The 22,259-nt window shown below is 44.4% G+C and overlaps 1 protein-coding gene across 1 annotated transcript in view; it reads left to right on the top strand.

Annotated features, from left to right (window-relative positions):
- Nucleotides 1-22,259, top strand: part of LOC121555369 (medium-chain acyl-CoA ligase ACSF2, mitochondrial-like) — a 39,650-nt gene that overhangs the window by 5,700 nt on the left and 11,691 nt on the right. The window contains exons 2-12 of the mRNA XM_045221563.1: nucleotides 713-908; nucleotides 1,592-1,720; nucleotides 1,818-1,871; nucleotides 2,034-2,152; nucleotides 13,197-13,359; nucleotides 16,240-16,335; nucleotides 16,528-16,676; nucleotides 19,507-19,598; nucleotides 20,386-20,462; nucleotides 20,559-20,666; nucleotides 21,130-21,281. Of these exons, the coding sequence (XP_045077498.1) occupies nucleotides 713-908; nucleotides 1,592-1,720; nucleotides 1,818-1,871; nucleotides 2,034-2,152; nucleotides 13,197-13,359; nucleotides 16,240-16,335; nucleotides 16,528-16,676; nucleotides 19,507-19,598; nucleotides 20,386-20,462; nucleotides 20,559-20,666; nucleotides 21,130-21,281 (1,335 nt within the window). The remainder of the gene's footprint in view (nucleotides 1-712; nucleotides 909-1,591; nucleotides 1,721-1,817; nucleotides 1,872-2,033; nucleotides 2,153-13,196; nucleotides 13,360-16,239; nucleotides 16,336-16,527; nucleotides 16,677-19,506; nucleotides 19,599-20,385; nucleotides 20,463-20,558; nucleotides 20,667-21,129; nucleotides 21,282-22,259) is intronic.

Here is a 22,259-nt window from a genome sequence, read left to right as displayed (position 1 = left end):
GTGTTACAAAGTGGGATTAAAATGGATTTAATTGTAATCTTTTGTCAGCAATCTACTCAAAATACTCTGTAATGTCAAAGTGGAAGAAAATATTAACATTTTTTAAAGATTAATAAAAATTAGATGACTAAAGTATAGTCATTGCATAAGTAGTCAGCCCCTTTGTTCAGGCAAGCCTAAATTAGTTCAGGAGTTTACTTTCGTAAACAAATAACATAAGTTACATGGACTCACTAATAATAGGGGTTGACATGATTTTTGAATGACTAACCCTTCCTCTGTCCCCCATACATACAACATCTGTAAGGTCCCTCAGTCAAGTATTGAATTTCAAGCACAGATTCAACTACAAAGACCAGGGAGCTTTTCGAAAGCCTTATAAAGAAGGGCAGCGATTGGTAGATGGGTAACAATAACAAATCAAACTTTGGATATCTCTTAAAGCAAGGTCAAGTTAATAATTATGCTGTGGATTATGTATTAAACCACCCAGACACATCAAAGCTACTGAACTGAGCTGAAGGACAGGAATGAAATCCTTTCCACATTCATAACACATATAACCCAGGCATATCACATTTAAAAGCAGTACACGTATGTGAGCTGTAGCTACGTCCACGGGACCTCCTCAGTGACCCTGCTGGGCATTTATGACGTCTTCATCATAATGTCTTATAAAGGCTTATAATACGTTATGTCTCTCCCTCAGCAGGTCGCTCCATGTGGACAGTCCCCCCCTGGTCCCGGCTGTGAGCTGCAGCTACGTCCATGGGGCGTCCTCAGTGTCCCTGCTGGGCCAGACGGTGGGTCAGAGTCTGCAGGCTGCAGCTGACCGCTGGCCCCACAGAGAGGCCCTGGTGTTCCTGCAAGACGGGGTCCGCAAGACCTTCGCCCAGTTTCAGGAGGATGTGAGTCTCCAGGGAACAGCTAGTCTCTTTCCACAGTGTGGGTGACACTAGGGAACACCCATTCTATATATTCACATCTAATCTGTTACATCACATTTGGATGCCATGAGTCCATTCCCTCCTTACACCCTTCTCACCCAAGAACATACATGTATGATCTGTCAGTGCATTTCTAATGGTATTTTTAACTACATAGTGAAGTGTGGGATTGTAGAGGTTTAGGAGGGATAACATAACAGGATTGTAGAGGTTTAGGAGGGATAACATAACAGGATTGTAGAGGTTTAAGAGGGGTAACATAACAGGATTGTAGTGGTTTAGGAGGGATAACATAACAGGATTGTAGAGGTTTAGGAGGGATAACATAACAACAGGCATTATGTTTTGGACTTTGAAACCTACAGTAAGTCCAGTCAAAGTGGTGTTGTTGTTGGTGGTGGTTAAACATTTATATTGAAACATAACAAGGTGGGGTAACCTGCCAACTAGAACATCCATTATGGAACACTACATAAATCCAGAACAACGTTGATGTATTACCATCACAGTTCTAAGCATTTGATGACTGATGCTATGGCAAAGTCATATACACAAACATCTGTCTTTGTGCAGCTCTGGGCTTCTTTGAAAATAGGGATATCCTATATATTACTACCTGGGTCATGGTCTCCTTCCTCCCCCAGGTTGACCAGGCCGCTGCAGGTCTCCTGGCCCTGGGTCTGAAGAGAGGGGACAGACTAGGAGTCTGGGGGCCCAACACATACCACTGGATCCTGTTTCAGTTCGCCACAGCCAAGGCTGGCATCATACTGGTGAAGATGATCTATTAAATTAGATTCTAAAATGAATATGTATTATCTGTTAGGATCTATTGTTCCTAATATTAAAGCATTGTGATAACCTCTACAGGTGTCAATAAACCCAGCCTATCAGCTGAAGGAGCTGGAGTACACCCTGAGGAAGGTATGTTCTTATCCAGTGTCATGTTGTTTTATATTTCCAGATTTGAATTTCAATACACTTCCTGGATTGACCAAATGAATAACTGAACTGATCCCGACCCTGGTGCTGTCTGTGTCCTTTCCAGTTTAAGACCCAGAGGTTCTGTTCTGTCTGTCTCTGTAGGTGCAGTGTAAAGCTGTGGTGTGTCCCACCCAGTTTAAGACCCAGAGGTTCTGTGACATGCTGAGACAGATCTGCCCAGAGATGGACACAGCAGAGTCAGGGGTCTTTAGGAGCTCCAGGTATGTTAATATTGTACTATTGCACCATGAGTGAATCAACAGACCGGTATGTTAATGTTGTACGACTGCACCATGAGTGAATCAACAGACATATTGTATTACTGCACCATGAAGTAAACAAGTAACTAGCAGGATACTAATAATCATAGATATAGAACCCTGAACGTACAGCGCCTTCGGAAACAATTCAGACCCCTTGACGTTTTCCACATTTTGTTATGTTACAGCCTTATTCTAAAATGGATTAAATAAATAAAAATCAGCGATCTACACACAATACCCTATAATGACAAAGTGAAAACAGGTTTTTGGAAATTTTTGCAAATGTATTAAAAATAAAAAACAGAAATACCTTATTTACATAAGTATTCAGACCCTTTGCTATCAGACTCGAAATTGAGCTCAGGTGCATCCTGTTTCCATTGATCATCCTTGAGATGTTTCTACAACTTGATTGGAGTCCACCTGTGGTAAAAAAAAAAAAAAGGTACCACAGTTAACAGTGCATGTCAGAGCAGAATCCAAGACATGAGGTTGAAGGAATTGTCCGTAGAGCTCCGAGACAGGGTTGTGTCAAAGGGTACAGATCTGGGGAAGGGTACCTAAAAATGTCTGCAGCATTGAAAGTCCCCAAGAACACAGTGGCCTCCATCATTCTTAAATAGAAGAAGTTTGGAACCACCAAGACTCTTCCCAGAGCTGGCCGCCTGGCCAAATTGAGGAATCGGGTGAGAAGGGCCTTGGTCAAGGAGGTGACCAAGAACCCGAACGTCACTCTGACAGAGCTCTAGAGTTCCTCTGTGGAGATGGGAGAACCTTCCAGAAGGACAACCATCTCTGCAGCACTCCACCAATCAGGCCATTATGGTAGAGTGGCCAGACAGAAGCCACTCCTCAGTAAAAGGCACATGACAGCCCGCTTGGAGTTTGCCAAAAGGCACCTAAAGACTCTCAGACCATGAGAAACAAGATTTTCTGGTCTGTTGAAACCAAGATTGAACTCTTTGGCCTGAATGCCAAGCGTCACGTCTGGAGGAAACCTGGCACCATCCCTACGGTGAAGCATGGTGTTAGCAGCAGGGACGGCTTGTTCAATAGGGCGATATGGGCGACGCACTGCCAAACGGGAAAAGGAAGGGATTTTTTTTCTAATCAATTATATCACGGCAACAGCAGTTATCAGTGTTCACGTCTGATCTGCCAGCCACTAAATGTCAAATCAGGCTAAAGTCGTGCTTCAAATGGCCCCGCCCGTTTTTGGGGCGATTTCAGTCAAGTTGAAAATCGCCCAGAAGTCTCTCATAGCCTGTCATGTAAAATCTATTTTTTTCACATTTCAAAGCTTTCAATACATTCTCTATGGGTGTCTGTGGGCTTGCACTTACGCGCTTTCGTCATACGTGACGTAACGTTGAACGTAACTAAGACAATGGCGGCTAGAAGCGTCTCTGTTGCGACCTGCAGTGCGGCGTTATTTTATGTTTTTAATTTGTAGACTTAGTTTACAAACATTCTGCCAACCATGGATTTCCAGTGGTTGGTTTTGGACTGATCTTGTTGATCGTGTACATACCCGCTACGAACGGACTAAATAATGAAAACGCTGCTGGCAGCTGAATCCCAATACAGCTGGGAGACTTGGCTGGATGAGTCCCGGACAGAGAAGTGGAGCCGGCCACCTTCACCCTGGTCAGAGCGGACCGCGATCCTGGTAAGAGAGCGACTCTGTACCCCGACATTGAACTGCTTTCTGTGTCATTGCGACCTTACTATCAATTCAATTCAATTTAAGGGCTTTATTGGCATGGGAAACGTGTGTTAACATTGCCAAAGCAAGGGAAGTAGATAGTAAACAAAAGTGAAATAAACAATAAATATTAACAGTAAACATTACACTCAGAAGTTTCAAAAGAATAAAGACATTTCAAATGTCATATTATGTATATATACAGTGTTGTTACAATGTGCAAATAGTTAAAGTACAAATGGGAAAATAAATAAACATAAATATGGGTTGTATTTACAATGGTGTTTGTTCTTCACTGGTTGCCCTTTTCTTGTGGCAACAGGTCACAAATCTTGCAGCTGTGATGGCACACTGTGGTTTTTCACCCAGTAGATAAGGGAGTTTATCAAAATTGGGTTTGTTTTCGAATTCTTTGTGGATCGCTGTAATCTGAGGGAAATATGTGTCTCTAATATGGTCATACATTTGGCAGGAGGTTAGGAAGTGCAGCTCAGTTTCCACCTCATTTTGTGGGCAGTGTGCACATAGCCTGTCTTCTCTTGAGAGCCAGGTCTGCCTACGGCGGCCTTTCTCAATAGCAAGGCTATGGTCACTGAGTCTGTACATAGTCAAAGCTTTCATTAAGTTTGGGTCAGTCACAGTGGTCAGGTATTCTGCCACTGTGTACTCTCTGTTTAGGGCCAAATAGCATTCTAGTTTGCTCTGTTTTTTTGTTTGTTCTTTCCAATGAGTCAAGTAATTCTCTTTTTGTTTTCTCATGATTTGGTTGGGTCTAATTGTGTTGTTGTTGTTGTTGTTGTTGTTGTTGTTGTTGTCCTGGGGCTGTGTGGGGTCTGTTTGTGTTTGTGAACAGAGGCCCAGGACAAGCTTACTTAGGGGACTCTTCTCCAAGTTCATCTCTCTGTAGGTGATGGCTTTGTTATGGAAGGTTTGGGAATCGCTTCCTTTTAAGTGGTTACTATCTGCCCCGTGAGTTCCCCCAATTGTTTGTTACCGTTGTGTACTGTTGATAATCACAAGTTTACTGGAGAACTGAGACCAAGTAGAGACTTTGGACAGGGTGGATATGGTATAATAAAGGCAGTTTATTCAGAGGTAAAGATATCTGGAATCGCGTGCACGGACTCGTGCACGTGTGTAGGTCACCTAAATCATCAGAAAAATTGCCCCTCCTGAGAATTTTTTCAGGAGCCGCCACTGGTTAGCAGCATCTTGCTGTGGGGATGTTTTTCAGCGACAGGGACTGGGAGACTAGTCAGGATCGAGGGAAAGATGAATGAAGCAAAGTATAGAGAGATCCTTGATGAAAACCTGCTGTAGAGCGCTCAGGACCTCAGACTGGGACGAAGGTTCACTTTCCAACAGGACAATGACCCTAAGCACAAAGCCAAGACAACGCAGGAGTGGCTTCAGGACAAGTCTCTGAATGTTCTTAAGTGGCCCAACCAGAGCCCGGACTTGAACCTGATCGAACATCTCTGGAGAGACCTGCAAATAGCTGTGAAGCAACGCTCCCCATCTAACCTGACAGAGTTTGAGAGGATATGCGGAGAAGAATGGGAAAAACTCCCCAAATACAGGTGTGCCAAGCTTGTAGCATCATACCCAAGAAGATTCAAGGCTGTAATCGCTGCCAATGGAGTTTCATCAAAGTTAAGGGTCTGAATACTTTTTTTATTTTATTTTTTATTTCACCTTTATTTAACCAGGTAAGCCAGTTGAGAACAAGTTCTCATTTACAACTGCGACCTGGCCAAGATAAAGCAAAGCAGTGCGATAAAAACAACAACACAGAGTTACATATGGGGTCAAACAAAACATAAAGTCAAAAATACCACAGAAAATATATATACAGTGTGTGCAAATGTAGCAAGTTATGGAGGTAAGGCAATAAATAGGCCATAATAGGCCAAAAATAATTACAATTAGTATTAACACTGGAATGATAGATGTGCAAGAGATGATGTGCAAATAGAGATACTGGGGTGCAAATGAGCAAAATAAATAACAATATGGGGATGAGGTAGTTGAGTGGGCTAATTTCAGAAGGGCTGTGTACAGGTGCAGTGATCGGTAAGGTGCTCTGACAACTGATGCTTAAAGTTAGTGAGCGAGATAAGTCTCCAGCTTCAGAGATTTTTGCAGTTCGTTCCAGTCATTGGCAGCAGAGAACTGGAAGGAATAGCGGCCAAAGGAGGTGTTGGCTTTGGGGATGACCAGTGAGATATACCTGCTGGAGCGCATACTACGGGTGGGTGTTGCTATGGTGACCAATGAGCTAAGATAAGGCAGAGATTTGCCTAGCAGTGATTTATAGATGGCCTGGAGCCAGTGGGTTTGGCAACTAATATGTAGTGAGGACCAGCCAACAAGAGCATACAGGTCACAGTGGTGGGTAGTACAGTGGGGAAAAAAAGTATTTAGTCAGCCACCAATTGTGCAAGTTCTCCCACTTAAAAAGATGAGAGAGGCCTGTAATTGTCATCATAGGTACACGTCAACTATGACAGACAAATTGAGATTTTTTTTTCCAGAAAATCACATTGTAGGATTTTTAATGAATTTATTTGCAAATTATGGTGGAAAATAAGTATTTGGTCACCTACAAACAAGCAAGATTTCTGGCTCTCACAGACGTGTAACTTCTTCTTTAAGAGGCTCCTCTGTCCTCCACTCGTTACCTGTATTAATGGCACGTGTTTGAACTTGTTATCAGTATAAAATACACCTGTCCACAACCTCAAACAGTCACACTCCAAACTCCACTATGGCCAAGACCAAAGAGATGTTAAAGGACACCAGAAACAAAAGTGTAGACCTGCACCAGGCTGGGAAGACTGAATCTGCAATAGGTAAGCAGCTTGGTTTGAAGAAATCAACTGTGGGAGCAATTATTAGGAAATGGAAGACATACAAGACCACTGATAATCTCCCTCGATCTGGGGCTCCACGCAAGATCTCACCCCGTGGGGTCAAAATGATCACAAGAACGGTGAGCAAAAATCCCGGAACCACACAGGGGGACCTAGTGAATGACCTGCAGAGAGTTGGGACCAAAGTAACAAAGCCTACCATCAGTAACACACTACGCAGCCAGGAACCCAAATCATGCAGTGCCAGACGTGTCCCCCTGCTTAAGCCAGTACATATCCAGGCCCGTCTGAAGTTTGCTAGAGTGCATTTGGATGATCCAGAAGAGGATTGGGAGAATGTCATATGGTCAGATGAAACCAAAATATAACTTTTTGGTAAAAACTCAACTCGTCGTGTTTGGAGGACAAAGAATGCTGAGTTGCATCCAAAGAACACCATACCTACTGTGAAGCATGGCGGTGGAAACATCATGCTTTGGGGCTGTTTTTCTGCAAAGGGACCAGGACGACTGATCCGTGTAAAGCAAAGAATGAATGGGGCCATGTATCGTGAGATTTTGAGTGAAAACGTGGCTGGGTCTTTCAGCATGACAATGATCCCAAACACACCGCCCGGGCAACGAAGGAGTGGCTTCGTAAGAAGCATTTCAAGGTCCTGGAGTGGCCTAGCCAGTCTCCAGATCTCAACCCCATAGAAAATCTTTGGAGGGAGTTGAAAGTCCGTGTTGCCCAGCGACAGCCCCAAAACATCACTGCTCTAGAGGAGATCTGCATGGAGGAATGGGCCAAAATACCAGCAACAGTGTGTGAAAACCTTGTGAAAACCTTGTGAAAACGTTTGACCTGTGTCATTGCCAACAAAGGGTATATAACAAAGTATTGAGAAACTTTTGTTATTGACCAAATACTTATTTTCCACCATAATTTGCAAATAAATTCATTAAAAATCCTACAATGTGATTTTCTGGATTTTTTTTCCTAATTTTGTCTGTCATAGTTGACGTGTACCTATGATGAAAATTACAGGCCTCTCTCATCTTTTTAAGTGGGAGAACTTGCACAATCGGTGGCTGACTAAATACTTTTTTTCCCCACTGTATATGGGGCTTTGGTGACAAAACGGATGGCACTGTGATAGACTACATCCAATTTGCTGAATAGAGTGTTGGAGGCTATTTTGTAAATGACATCGCCGAAGTCAAGGATCGGTAGGATAGTCAGTTTTACGAGGACATAATTGGCAGCATGAATGAAGGAGGCTTTGTTGCGAAATAGGAAGCCGATTCTAGATTTAACTTTGGATTGGAGATGCTTAATGTGAGTCTGGAAGGAGAGTTTACAGTCTAACCAGACACCTAGGTATTTGTAGTTGTCCACATACTCTAGGTCAGACCCGTCGAGAGTAGTGATTCTAGTCAGGTGGGCGGGTGCCAGCAGCGTTCGATTGAAGACCATGATCTCGCCATCACGGTTGACAACTCCGTTGTGTCCTCCTCCCAGAGTGCGAAGAGCCTTGGCGTGACCCTGGACAACACCCTGTCGTTCTCCGCTAACATCAAGGCGGTGACCCGATCCTGTAGGTTCATGCTCTACAACATTCGGAGAGTACGACCCTGCCTTACACAGGAAGCGGCACAGGTCCTAATCCAGGCACTTGTCATCTCCCGTCTGGATTACTGCAACTCGCTGTTGGCTGGGCTCCCTGCCTGTGCCATTAAACCCCTACAACTCATCCAGAATGCCGCAGCCTGTCTGGTGTTCAACCTTCCCAAGTTCTCTCACGTCAACCCGCTCCTCCGCACACTCCACTGGCTTCCAGTTGAAGCTCGCATCTGCTACAAGACCATGGTGCTTGCCTACGGAGCTGTGAGGGGAACGGCACCTCCGTACCTTCAGGCTCTGATCAGTCCCTACACCCAAACGAGGGCACTGCGTTCATCCACCTCTGGCCTGCTGGCTCCCCTACCTCTGCGGAAGCATAGTTCCCGCTCAGCCCAGTCAAAACTGTTCGCTGCTCTGGCACCCCAATGGTGGAACAAGCTCCCTCACGACGCCAGGACAGCGGAGTCACTCAACACCTTCCGGAGACATTTGAAACCCCACCTCTTTAAGGAATACCTGGGATAGGATAAAGTAATCATTCTATCCCCCGCTCTTACTCCAACCCAACCCCCCAAAAAAAAATGTAATAAAATATATTGTAAAGTGGTTATCCCACTGGCTATAAGGTGAATGCACCTATTTGTAAGTCGCTCTGGATAAGAGCGTCTGCTAAATTACGTAAATGTAAGAGCATGCATTTAGTTTTACTAGTGTTTAAGAGCAGTTGGAGGCTACTGAAGGAGTGTTGTATGGCATTGAAGCTCATTTGGAGGTTTGTTAACACAGTGTCCAATGAAGGGCCAGATGTATACAAAATGGTGTCGTCTGCGTAGAGGTGGATCTCAGAGTCACCAGCAGCAAGAGCGACATCATTGATATACGCGGAGAAAAGAGTCGGCCCAAGAATTAAACCCTGTGGCACCCCCATAGAGACTGCCATAGGTCCAGACAACAGGCCCACCGATTTGACACATTGAACTCTATCTGAGAAGTAGTTGGTGAACCAGGCGAGGCAGTCATTTGAGAAACCAAGGCTATTTAGTCCGCCAATAAGAATGCGGTGGTTGACAGAGTCGAAAGCCTTGGCCAGGTCGATGAAGATGGCTGCACAGTACTGTCTATTATCAATCGCGGTTATAATATCATTTAAGACCTTGAGCGTGGCTGAGGTGCACCCATGACCAGCTCGGAAACCGGATTGCATAGCGGAGAAGGTACGGTGGGATTCGAAATGGTCGGTGATCTGTTTGTTAACTTGGCTTTCAAAAACTTTTGAAAGGCAGGGCAGGATGGATATAGGTCTGTAACAGTTTGGATCTAGAGTGTCACCCCCTTTGAAGAGGGGGATGACCGCGGCAGCTTTCCAGTCTGTAGGGGCAAAATGCTTGTTGAAATTCTCGATTTTTTTTTTGTAGATTTATCGGTGGTGATACTGTTTCCTAGCCTCAGTGCAGTGGGCAGCTGGGAGGAAGTGCTCTTATTCTCCATGGACTTGACAGTGTCCCTAAACTGGAGTTAGTGCTACAGAATGCAAATTTCTGTTTGAAAAAGCTAGCCTTTGCTTTCCTAACTGCTTGTGTATATTGGTTCCTAACTTCCCTGAAAAGTTGCATATCGCGGGGGGCTATTCGATGCTAATGCAGTACGCCACAGGATGTTTTTGTGCTGGTCAAGGGCAGTCAAGTCTGAGGAGAACCAGGGGCTATATCTGTTCTTAGTTCTGTATTTTTTGAATGGGGCATGCTTATTTAAGATTGAGAGGAAAGCACTTTTAAAGAACAACCAGGCATCCTCTACTGACGGAATGAGATCCATATCCATCCAGGATACCTGGGCCAGGTCAATTAGGAAGGACTGCTCGCTAATGTGTTTTAGGGAGCATTTGACAGTGATGAGGGGTGGTTGTTTGACCGCGGACCCGTTACGGACGCAGGCAATAAGGCAGTGATCGCTGAGATCCTGGTTGAAGACAGCGGAGGTGTATTTAGAGGGTAAGTTAGGATGATATCTATGAGGGTGCCCATGTTTACGGATTTAGGGTTGTACCTGGTAGGTTCCTTGATAATTTGTGTGAGATTGAGGGCATCTAGTTTGGATTGTAGGATGGCCGGGGTGTTAAGCATATCCCAGTTTAGGTCACCAATCAGTATGCACTCTGAGGATAGATGGGGGGCAATCAATTCATATATGGTGTCCAGGGCACAGCTGGGGGCTGATGGGGGGGCTGTAGCAAGCAGCAACAGTGAGAGACTTATTTCTGTGCCCAAACAGCTCAAACTGTTTGGGCACAGACCTGGATAGTATGATAGAGCTCTGCAGGCTATCTCTACAGTAGATTGCAACTCCACCCCCTTTGGCAGTTCTATCTAGACGGAAAATGTTGTAGTTGGGGATGGACATTTCTGAATTTTTGGTGGCCTTCCTAAGCCAGGATTCAGACACTGCTAGAACATCAGGGTTGGCGGAGTGTGCTAACGCAGTGAATAACTCAAACTTAGGAAGGAGGCTTCTGATGTTAACGTGTAGAAAACCAAGGCTTTTACGGTTACAGAAGTCAACAAATGATAACTCTTGGGGAGTAGGAGTGATACTGGGGGCTGCAGGGCCTGGGTTAGCCTCTACATCACCAGAGGAACAGAGGAGGACTAGAATAAGGAAACGGCTAAAGGCTTTAAGAACTGGTCTTCTAGTGCGTTGGGTACAGAGAATAAAGGGGGCAGATTTCCGGGCGTTGTAGAATAGAGTCAGGGCATTATGTACAGATAAGGATATGAAAGGATATGAGTACAGTGGAGGTAAACCTAAGCGTTGGGTAACAATGAAAGAGATAGCATCACTGGAGGCACCGATTGAGCCGGTCTCGGCGTGTATGGGGGGTGGAACAAAGGAGCTATTTGAGGCAGTTTGAGAATGACTTGGGGTTCTATATTGAAATTGTATAATAAGAACTAACTGGAACAGCAATAGGCAAGGCATATTGACATGGGAGAGAGGCATAAAGCAATCACAGGTGTTATTAGAGAGAGCTAAGACAACAACTGGTAATGGCGATGAAAGTTTGGGCTGAGGCTAAACAGATAAACAGGACAGGGTACCGTGTAAAGGAACAGTCCAGCAGGCATCAGCTGTGCAGCTGAGTAATCATAAGGTCCAGTGAACAGCAATATGTGAGTCCGAGAGCAGTTCGAATTGGTGCTAAAGCACAGCGAGCAGGAAGCACGGCTGTTGTTTGCGTGTGCTAGCGGGCCTGTGCTAGCAGATGGATCTTCGTGGTCGTCGCAACGGGAAGCCTGTTGAAACCACAGATGATTACGTCGGCAGACCAGTCGTGATGGATCGGCGGGGCTCTGTGTTGACTCTAGGAGGTCCCGTCCGGTTGACAGAGAGGTAGATAGCCGGGAGATGTGCCTGACTCGAGGCTAGCTCAAGGCTGATTAGCCAACAACAACATCCAGTTGGTTGCAGCTAGCTAGTTGCGATGATCAGGTATTAAAGGTCCAGTGATTTAGTGATTCCGGCAGAAAATCCGATATGTTCTGGGTCGATAACGCGCTGTGCAGACAGTGCAGACTGGCTGATAATAGTCCAGGCTAGAGCTGGCTGGTAGGTAGTGCAAACCACGGACAATGGTGAAAAACCGCTAACGGTGGCTAATAGCAAGTAGCTAGTTAGCTGGCTCCTCCCGTCCGGTAGACAAAGAGGTAGATAGCCGGGATATGGGCCTGGCTCAAGGCTAACTGGTGCTTGCTTCGGGGGAAGTGGTGATTAGCCTACTGCAACATCCATTCGGTTGTGGCTAGCTAGTTGCGATCCGGTGTTAGGGTCCAGTGATTCAGTTATTCCGGCAGAAAATCCGATGTTCTGGGTGAAAACCGCTAACAGTGGCTAATAGCAAGTAGCTAGTTAGCTGGCTAGCTAGTTTCAACTGGAGATGCTAGATAAAGGTGAGTAAATATATAGAATCTGTTTCACATTGAGTGAGGCGGGTTGCAGGAAAGTATATTTAGTAGAAGGATGAAAAGTGTGATAGGGAAATATGTACGAAAAATACAAAAAAATAGGCTATTTACACGGACACACAACAAAGAACACGACCGCACTGCTACGCCATCTTGGATATGCGCTGTGGCTAACATACTTATAGCCATGGTAGAGATCCTATTAAATTACTGGAAGGGGTATGTCATAAACCCTCAAAGTTCCAGAATGGTATGATAATGGCAGCCATTTTGGTCAGGGACAAATCCAAACCAGTCTAATTGGAATGAATGTCAGTAGAGACATAGGTGATGCACTTCCTGCTTTTACTGATGCAGGAACATTACATTTACATTTGAGTCATTTAGCAGACGCTCTTATCCAGAGTGACTTACATGAGCAATTAGGGTTAAGTGCCTTGCTTAAGGGCACATCAACAGATTTTTCACCTAGTCGGCTCGGGGATTTGAACCAGCAACCTTTCGGTTACTGGCACAAAGCTCTTACCCACTAAGCTACCTGCCGCCCGACATAAAAATAAGTATTGTGATACTGTATATCACAAATGGTGTAATATAATTATTGGCTCATGTAAAACCCAGTAAAAGGGATACACTGGAATTATACTGAATTGACTCTGAATAATAAATATTACCACTGGTGGATGTCTATGTACCTGTAACTGTAAATGGAACCAACCTCATTGCCTGTGTATGGTGATGATGACAGACAGCAGACAGACAGGGACAGTAGAGGACCTAATGAAGGTTGTTACTGTAATGTTACTGTAATGTAACTGTCATTGTGTTCCTGTAATGTTAGCCTACTGTGTTCCTCCTGCCAGGCTACCAGACCTGTGTATGGTGATAGTGTCAGACAGCAGACAGACAGGGACTGTACATGTAGAGGACGTGATGCAGGCTGGAAGCAGACAGCACCACCAGGAGCTGCAGGACCTGCAGACCAAACTGTCCTTCGACGACCCCATCAACATACAGTTCACATCTGTAGGTATCCTTTTGAAAAAAATAAGAATACTTTGGGCCTGGTTTCCTGGACACAGATTAAGACTAGTCTTGGACTAAGAAGCACTTTCCATAGTGATCTCCATTGAACATGATTGTTAGTCTAGGACTAGGCTTACTCTGTGTCTGGGAAACCAGCCTTTACACACCTCCACACACCCTGAGGGAATGGAAGAACAGGATCAGCTGCAGTGCAGCGCCCCTGGAGCAGTAATACTGTACTACGCAGTGCACACATCATATCAATACATGATTATCAACACAATATGTAATTACCCTAACCTGCACACAAAAACAATCAACAGGTATTCATTGTTTATGTCTGAGTATTAGCCTGTCTCTCTGATGTCTACTGGTCTGTAGGGAACAACAGTATTCGTCTGTCTGATGTCTACTGGTCTGTAGGGAACAACAGTATTAGTCTGTCTGATGTCTACTGGTCTGTAGGGAACAACAGTATTAGTCTGTCTCTCTGATGTCTACTGGTCTGTAGGGAACAACAGTATTAGTCTGTCTGATGTCTACTGGTCTGTAGGGAACAACAGTATTAGTCTGTCTCTCTGATGTCTACTGGTCTGTAGGGAACAACAGTATTAGTCTGTCTGATGTCTACTGGTCTGTAGGGAACAACAGTATTAGTCTGTCTCTCTGATGTCTACTGGTCTGTAGGGAACAACAGTATTAGCCTGTCTGATGTCTACTGGTCTGTAGGGAACAACAGTATTAGTCTGTCTGATGTCTACTGGTCTGTAGGGAACAACAGTATTAGTCTGTCTGATGTCTACTGGTCTGTAGGGAACAACAGTATTAGTCTGTCTGATGTCTACTGGTCTGTAGGGAACAACAGTATTAGTCTGTCTGATGTCTACTGGTCTGTAGGGAACAACAGTATTAGTCTGTCTGATATCTACTGGTCTGTAGGGAACAACAGTATTAGTCTGTCTGATGTCTACTGGTCTGTAGGGAACAACAGTATTAGTCTGTCTGATCAAATCAAATCAAATCAAATTTTATTGGTCACATGCGCCGAATACAACATGTGCAGACATTACAGTGAAATGCTTACTTACAGCCCTTAACCAACAGTGCATTTATTTTAAACAAAAAAAGTAAAAATAAAACAACAACAAAAAAAGTGTTGAGAAAAAAAAGAGCAGAAGTAAAATAAAGTGACAGTAGGGAGGCTATATATACAGGGGGGTACCGTTGCAGAGTCAATGTGCGGGGGCACCGGCTAGTTGAGGTAGTTGAGGTAATATGTACATGTGGGTAGAGTTAAAGTGACTATGCATAAATACTTAACAGAGTAGCAGCAGCGTAAAAAGGATGGGGTGGGGGGGCAGTGCAAATAGTCCGGGTAGCCATGATTAGCTGTTCAGGAGTCTTATGGCTTGGGGGTAGAAGCTGTTGAGAAGTCTTTTGGACCTAGACTTGGCACTCCGGTACTGCTTGCCGTGCGGTAGCAGAGAGAACAGTCTATGACTAGGGTGGCTGGAGTCTTTGACAATTTTGAGGGCCTTCCTCTGACACCGCCTGGAATAGAGGTCCTGGATGGCAGGAAGCTTTGCCCCAGTGATGTACTGGGCCGTACGCACTACCCTCTGTAGTGCCTTGCGGTCGGAGGCCAAGCAGTTGCCATACCAGGCGGTGATGCAACCAGTCAGGATGCTCTCAGTGGTGCAGCTGTAGAATTTTTTGAGGATCTGAGGACCCATGCCAAATCTTTTTAGTCTCCTGAGGGGGAATAGGCTTTGTCGTGCCCTCTTCACGACTGTCTTGGTGTGTTTGGACCATGATAGTTCGTTGGTGATGTGGACACCAAGGAACTTGAAGCTCTCAACCTGTTCCACTACAGCCCCGTCGATGAGAATGGGGGCGTGCTCAGTCCTCTTTTTTTTCCTGTAGTCCACAATCATCTCCTTTGTCTTGGTCACGTTGAGGGAGAGGTTGTTGTCCTGGCACCACACGGCCAGATCTCTGACCTCCTCCCTATAGGCTGTCTCATCGTTGTCGGTGATCAGGCCTACCACTGTTGTGTCGTCGGGTCTGTAGGGAACAACAGTATTAGTCTGTCTGATGTCTACTGGTCTGTAGGGAACAACAGTATTAGTCTGTCTGATGTCTACTGGTCTGTAGGGAACAACAGTATTAGTCTGTCTCTCTGATGTCTACTGGTCTGTAGGGAACAACAGTATTAGTCTGTCTGATGTCTACTGGTCTGTAGGGAACAACAGTATTAGTCTGTCTCTCTGATGTCTACTGGTCTGTAGGGAACAACAGTATTAGTCTGTCTGATGTCTACTGGTCTGTAGGGAACAACAGTATTAGTCTGTCTGATGTCTACTGGTCTGTAGGGAATAACAGTATTAGTCTGTCTGATGTCTACTGGTCTGTAGGGAACAACAGTATTAGTCTGTCTGATGTCTACTGGTCTGTAGGGAACAACAGTATTAGTCTGTCTGATGTCTACTGGTCTGTAGGGAACAACAGTATTAGTCTGTCTGATGTCTACTGGTCTGTAGGGAACAACAGTATTAGTCTGTCTGATGTCTACTGGTCTGTAGGGAACAACAGTATTAGTCTGTCTGATGTCTACTGGTCTGTAGGGAACAACAGTATTAGTCTGTCTGATGTCTACTGGTCTGTAGGGAACAACAGTATTAGTCTGTCTGATGTCTACTGGTCTGTAGGGAACAACAGTATTAGTCTGTCTGATGTCTACTGGTCTGTAGGGAACAACAGTATTAGTCTGTCTGATGTCTACTGGTCTGTAGGGAACAACAGTATTAGCCTGTCTGATGTCTACTGGTCTGTAGGGAACAACAGTATTAGCCTGTCTCTCTGATGTCTACTGTTGTTTAGGGAACAACAGGAAGTCCTAAAGGTGCCACCCTCTCCCACCATAACATCGTCAACAATGCCTATTTCGTAGGTCTACGGATGGGATTCAACTGGAGGGTCAGTGGATCCATGTAGACACATTCTCACATTCTCACATTCTCTCTCTCTCTCGCGCATGCTTGCTCATTTGCGTGCGCACACACACACACACACACACACACACACACACACACACACACACACACACACACACACACACACACACACACAGCTCTCTGTTAACCTTCGTATTACCTGCTTCTCCCTCAGACTATAAGAGTGTGTGTTCCTGTTCCTCTGTACCACTGCTTTGGCTCAGTGATAGGAGGGATGTGTATGGCACTGCATGGCATCACCCTGGTCTTCCCCTCTGCTGGGTACGACAGCCGTGCCAACCTGGAGGCCATCCAGAATGAAAGGTAGGTCTTATACCCTGAGACTAACCTAGAGGCTATTCAGAATGAAAGGTAGGTCTTATACCCTGAGACTAACCTAGAGGCTATTCAGAATGAAAGGTATGGTATATAGTAATGTCCACTAGGGGGCCCCGTGACTCTTGACCAGGGGAGAACAATTGCCCATCTCACTGAAGCCATGAAGTTCAAGGCTGACTGCGGTACTGCAGGCATTGTTATTGTGAAAAGGAAAATGTCAATCTTCGTGTAAATAAAAATCATGGTGCCAATAATTGTTTCTATTAAACCAGATTTATGTCCTTGAACCAATTATTTTAAAAATCGTACACACAGAAGTTATAAGGATTTAGTTGCTAATGGCAGCCTGTAGTACCCCGGTCGGCATTCAACTTGAGAGACTCAATGAGAGGGAGCAGCACTGAGCTGGCCAGCAATGTCACCTCCTGGAGTAGCTCAAACTGTGCATGTTATGTATCCATGAGACGCCATCTTAACCAACTTTATTTGGCTTCAGATGCGTTATTGAGTCTTCACATAGGAATGAATGGTGTCACGTGATCGATGGCTTTGTCCATTCATATACAGTCATTGATCTTGATTCATGCCAAAGGAACTCAGCATCAATAGTATGGGGATACCACTAAAGGAACTCAGCATCAATAGTATGGGGATACCACTAAAGAAACTCAGCATTAATGGTATGGAGATACCACTAAAGAAACTCAGTATTAATAGAATGGGGATACCACCAAAGGAACTCAGCATTAATAGTATGGTGATACCACTAATGAAACTAAGCATTAATAGTATGGGGATACCACTAAAGGAACTCAGCATTAATAGTATGGAGATACGACTAAAGGAACCAATGATGTGCAGTGCATTCGGAAGGTATTCAGACCCCTTGACTTTTTCCACATTTTGTTAAGTTACAGCTTTATTCTAAAACTGATTAAATAGTTTGTTTTTCTCATCAATCTACACATAGTACCCCATAATGACAAAGCAAAAATAGGTTTTTAAAAATGTTTGCAAATGTATTAAAAATATCACATTTACATAAGTATTCAGACCCTTTACTCAGTACTTTGTTGAAGCACCTTTGGCAACGATTACAGCCTCAAGTCTTCTTGGGAATGCCGCGACAAGCTTGGCACATTCAGAGACTTGTCCCAAAGCCACTCCTGCGTTGCCTTGGCTGTGTGCTTAGGGTCGTTGTCCGGTTGGATGGTGAACCTTTGCCCCAGTCTGAGGTCCTGAGCGCTCTGGAGCAGGTTTTCATCAAGGATCTCTCTGTACTTTGCTCCGTTCATCTTTCCTTTGATCCTGACTAGTCTCCCAGTCCCTGCCGCTGAAAAACATCCCCACAGCATGATGCTGCCACCCCCATGCTTCAACGAAGGGATGGTGCCAGGTTTCCTCCAGATGTGACACTTGGCATTCAGGCCAATAAGTACAAACTTGGTTTCAACAGACCAGAGAATCTTGTTTCTCATGGTCTGAGAGTCCTTTAGGTGCCTTTTGGCAAACTCCAAGTGGGCTGTCATGTGCCTTTTACTGAGGAGTGGCTTCTGTCTGGCCACTCTACCATAAATGCCTGATTGGTGGAGTGCTGCAGAGATGGTTGTCCTTCTGGAAGATTCTCCCATCTCCACAGAGGAACTCTGAAGCTCTGTCAGAGTGACCATCGGGTTCTTGGTCACCTCCCTGACGAAGGCCCTTCTCCCCCGATTGCTCAGTTTTGCCGGGCAGCCAGCTCTGGGAAGAAACTTGGTGGTTCCAAACTTCTTCCATTTAAGAATGGGGACCTTCAATGCTGCAGACATGTTTTGGTACCCTTTCCCAGATCTGTGCCTCGACACAATCCTGTCTCGGAGCTCTATGGACAATTCCTTCGACCTCATGGCTTGGATTTTGCTCTGACATGCACTGTTAACTGTGGGACCTTATACAGACATAATGTCCCATCAATTGAATTTACCACAGGTGGACTCCAATCAAGTTGTAGAAACATCTCAAGGATGATCAATGGAAACAGGATGCACCTGAGCTCAATTTCGAGTCTCATAGCAAAGGGTCTGAATATTTATGTAAATAAGGTATTTCTGTTTTTTAATTTTAATACATCTGCAAAAATTTCTAAAAACCTGTTTTCACTTTGTCATTACGGGGTATTGTGTGTAGATTGATGAGAAAATAATTAATTTAATACATTTTAGAATAAGTCTGTAACGTGAAAAAATGTGGAAAAAGGGAAGGGGTCTGAATAATTTCAGAATGCACTGGACTGCTGATGCTATGTATTGGCCATTGAGAGGCATTGAAGCTACCGGTCGGCCATATTGGCACTCCACAGTAGGAGTAGTCCTCCATAGGAATTAATGGAATTATATAGTATTTCAACTAAATGTTCCAAGGACAAAATTATATGTATTTTTGTTGTTGTAGTGGTGACAGTAACATTAGTATAAAAAATATATATATACTTCAAGGAAAATGTTTTTATGTGTTAAAATAAAATGTTTAGCTCACATAATATAATTTTTTATTATCCTTTAAGGTGCCTGTAATAAAATGTGGCTAAACATTTGGGGATACCACTAAAGAAACTCAGCATCAATAGTATGAAGATACCACTAAAGGAACTCAGCATCAATAGGATGGTGATACCACTAAAGGAACTCAGCATCAATAGTATGGGGATACCACTAAAGGAACTCAGCATTAAAAATATGGAGATACCACTAAAGGAACTCTGTCGCCATTGTATGGGGATACCACTAAAGGAACTCTGTCTCCATGGTATTTATTATGACAACAATGTCTGTTTCAGGTGCAATTTCCTCTACGGCACTCCTACCATGTACATTGACATGCTTGGACAGCCTGACCTTCACAAGTACGACCTGTCATCAGTTGAAACTGGTGAGAGATTTGAAGATGAAGCAATGTTTATGTTTGTTTAAAATGTTGTTGGTTGTGAATTGGTATACTGAAGTTTAAGCCATTAGGGGCTGTAACTGTAAACGCAACATGCAACAATTTCAAAGATTTTACAGTTCATATAAGGAAATCAGTCAATTGAAATAAATTCATTAGGCCCTAATCTATGGATTTCACATGACTGGGCAGGGCATAGCCATAGGTGGGCTTGGGAGGGCATAGGCCCCCCCACTTGGGAGCCAGGCACACCCACTGGGGAGCCAGGCCCAGCCAATCAGAATGAGTTTTTCCCCACAAAAGGGCTTTATTACAGACAGAAATACTCCTCAGCCCAAAACCTGAGACTTCTGTGGCATTGTGTTGTGTGACAAAACTGCACATTTTAGAGTGGCCTTTTATTGTCCCCAGCACAAGGTGCACCTGTGTAATGATCATGCTGTTTAATCAGCTTCTTGATATGCCACACCTGTCAGGTGGATGGATTATCTTGACAAAGGATAAAATGCTAATTAACAGGGATGTTAACAAATTTGTGCACAACATTTTTGAGAAATAAGCTTTTTGTGCACATGGAACATTTCTGGGATCTTTTGTTTCAGCACATGAAAGATGGGACCAACACTTTACATGTTGCGTTTATATTTTTGTTCAGTATAATAGAATCGTAGTAAATGTACACATACATGTTAGTCATTTAGCAGATGCTCTTATCCAGAACGACAAAAGTGGTGCTCAAGGAAGGGTGGATATTTCTGTTGTTGTGTTCCAGGGTATACGGGTGGATCTCCTTGTCCTCCTGAAGTCATGAGGAAACTCAAAACTGACATGAATGTCAAGGATATGATAGTAAGTTAACTGACTTCAACAATTTCTTACAATCTCCTGTGTGTGTGTGTACAATGTACTGTATATGGTAACACACTGTTCCCTTGTGAACATCAGATAAGTTATGGGACCACAGAGAATAGCCCTATAACATTCCTTGGTTTCCCACGAGGCAACGAGGAACTGATGACCGAGACAGTAGGATGTATCTTGAACCACACTGAGGTATCAACCCTTTCACTGACACCAGACATGTGTATGTATACTGTGTGTGTGTTAATGACTAGAGAGAGAGAGAGAGAGAGAGAGAGAGAGAGAGAGAGAGAGAGAGAGAGAGAGAGAGAGAGAGAGAGAGAGAGAGAGAGAGAGAGAGAGAGAGAGAGAGAGAGAGAGAGAGAGAGAGAGAGAGAGAGAGAGAGAGAGAGAGAGAGAGAGACTGTCATGTGTCTCTGAGGTCAGGGACTTCATTCCTTCACCTTATGCATATGCATGTGTGTGTGTGTGTGTGCGTGCATGTGTGTGTGTGTGTGTGTGCGTGTGCGTGTACGTGTGAGAGAGGAGAAAGACAGAGAGAGAGAGAGTCATGTGTCTAATGTCAGGGACCTAATTTATCAACGTATGAATAACGTTTATATTTATTATTATTTCAAACATATATGAAACCCTACCTGTGTCTTCTCCTGGCCAGGCGAAGGTGGTGGATGTGTCCTCTGGAGAGCTGGTTCCTCTGGGGGAGACAGGAGAGCTGCTGATCAGAGCTTTCTCTGTCATGCTGGAGTACTGGGACGACCCAGACAAGACCAGGGAGGCGATCACCAAGGACCGCTGGTACAGGACCGGGTAAGAGATGAGATGGAGAGAGAGAGAGAGATGGAGGGAGCGAGCGAGAGAGATGGAGGGTATGCTAATTTGGTATAGAGCAAGCCTAACTCACTCTATGAAATTAATCAAAACAGGAACATTTTACATTTGGCTAGAAATTCAAAAGGAAATTATCTCATCAGAAAAAAATATCCTCCTGTGTGCTACCTATATCCCCCGACTAGAATCCCCATAATTTAATGAAGACAGCTTCTCCATCCTGGAGGGGGAAATCAATCATTTCCAGACCCAGGGACATGTACTAGTCTGTGGCGACCTAAATGCTAGAACTGGACAATAACCTGACACCCTCAGCACACAGGGGGACAAACACCTACCTGGAGGTGACAGCATTCCCTCCCCCATATGCCCCCCTAGGCACAACTACGACAACATAACCAATAAAATCGGGTCACAACTCCTGCAGCGCTGTCGCATGCTGGGTATGTACATAGTCAATGGTAGGCTTCGAGGGGACTCCTATGGTAGGTACACCTACAGTGGGGAGAACAAGTATTTGATACACTGCCGATTTTGCAGGTTTTCCTACTTACAAAGCATGTAGAGGTCCATAATTTTTATGATAGGTACACTTCAACTGTGAGAGACGGAATCTAAAACAAAAATCCAGAAAATCACATTGTATGATTTTTAAGTAATTAATTTGCATTTTATTGCATGACATAAGTATTTGATACATCAGAAAAGCAGAACTTAATATTTGGTACAGAAACCTTTGTTTGCAATTACAGAGATCATACATTTCCTGTAGGTCTTGACCAGGTTTGCACACACTGCAGCAGGGATTTTGGCCCACTCCTCCATACAGACCTTCTCCAGATCCTTCAGGTTTCGGGGCTGTCGCTGGGCAATACGGACTTTCAGCTCCTTCCAAAGATGTTCTATTGGGTTCAGGTCTGGAGACTGGCTAGGCCACTCCAGGACCTTGAGATGCTT

This window comes from Coregonus clupeaformis, chromosome 7 (assembly GCF_020615455.1).
Source record: "Coregonus clupeaformis isolate EN_2021a chromosome 7, ASM2061545v1, whole genome shotgun sequence".
NCBI lineage: Eukaryota > Metazoa > Chordata > Actinopteri > Salmoniformes > Salmonidae > Coregonus > Coregonus clupeaformis.
This window is presented reverse-complemented; position numbering and strand designations above follow the sequence as displayed.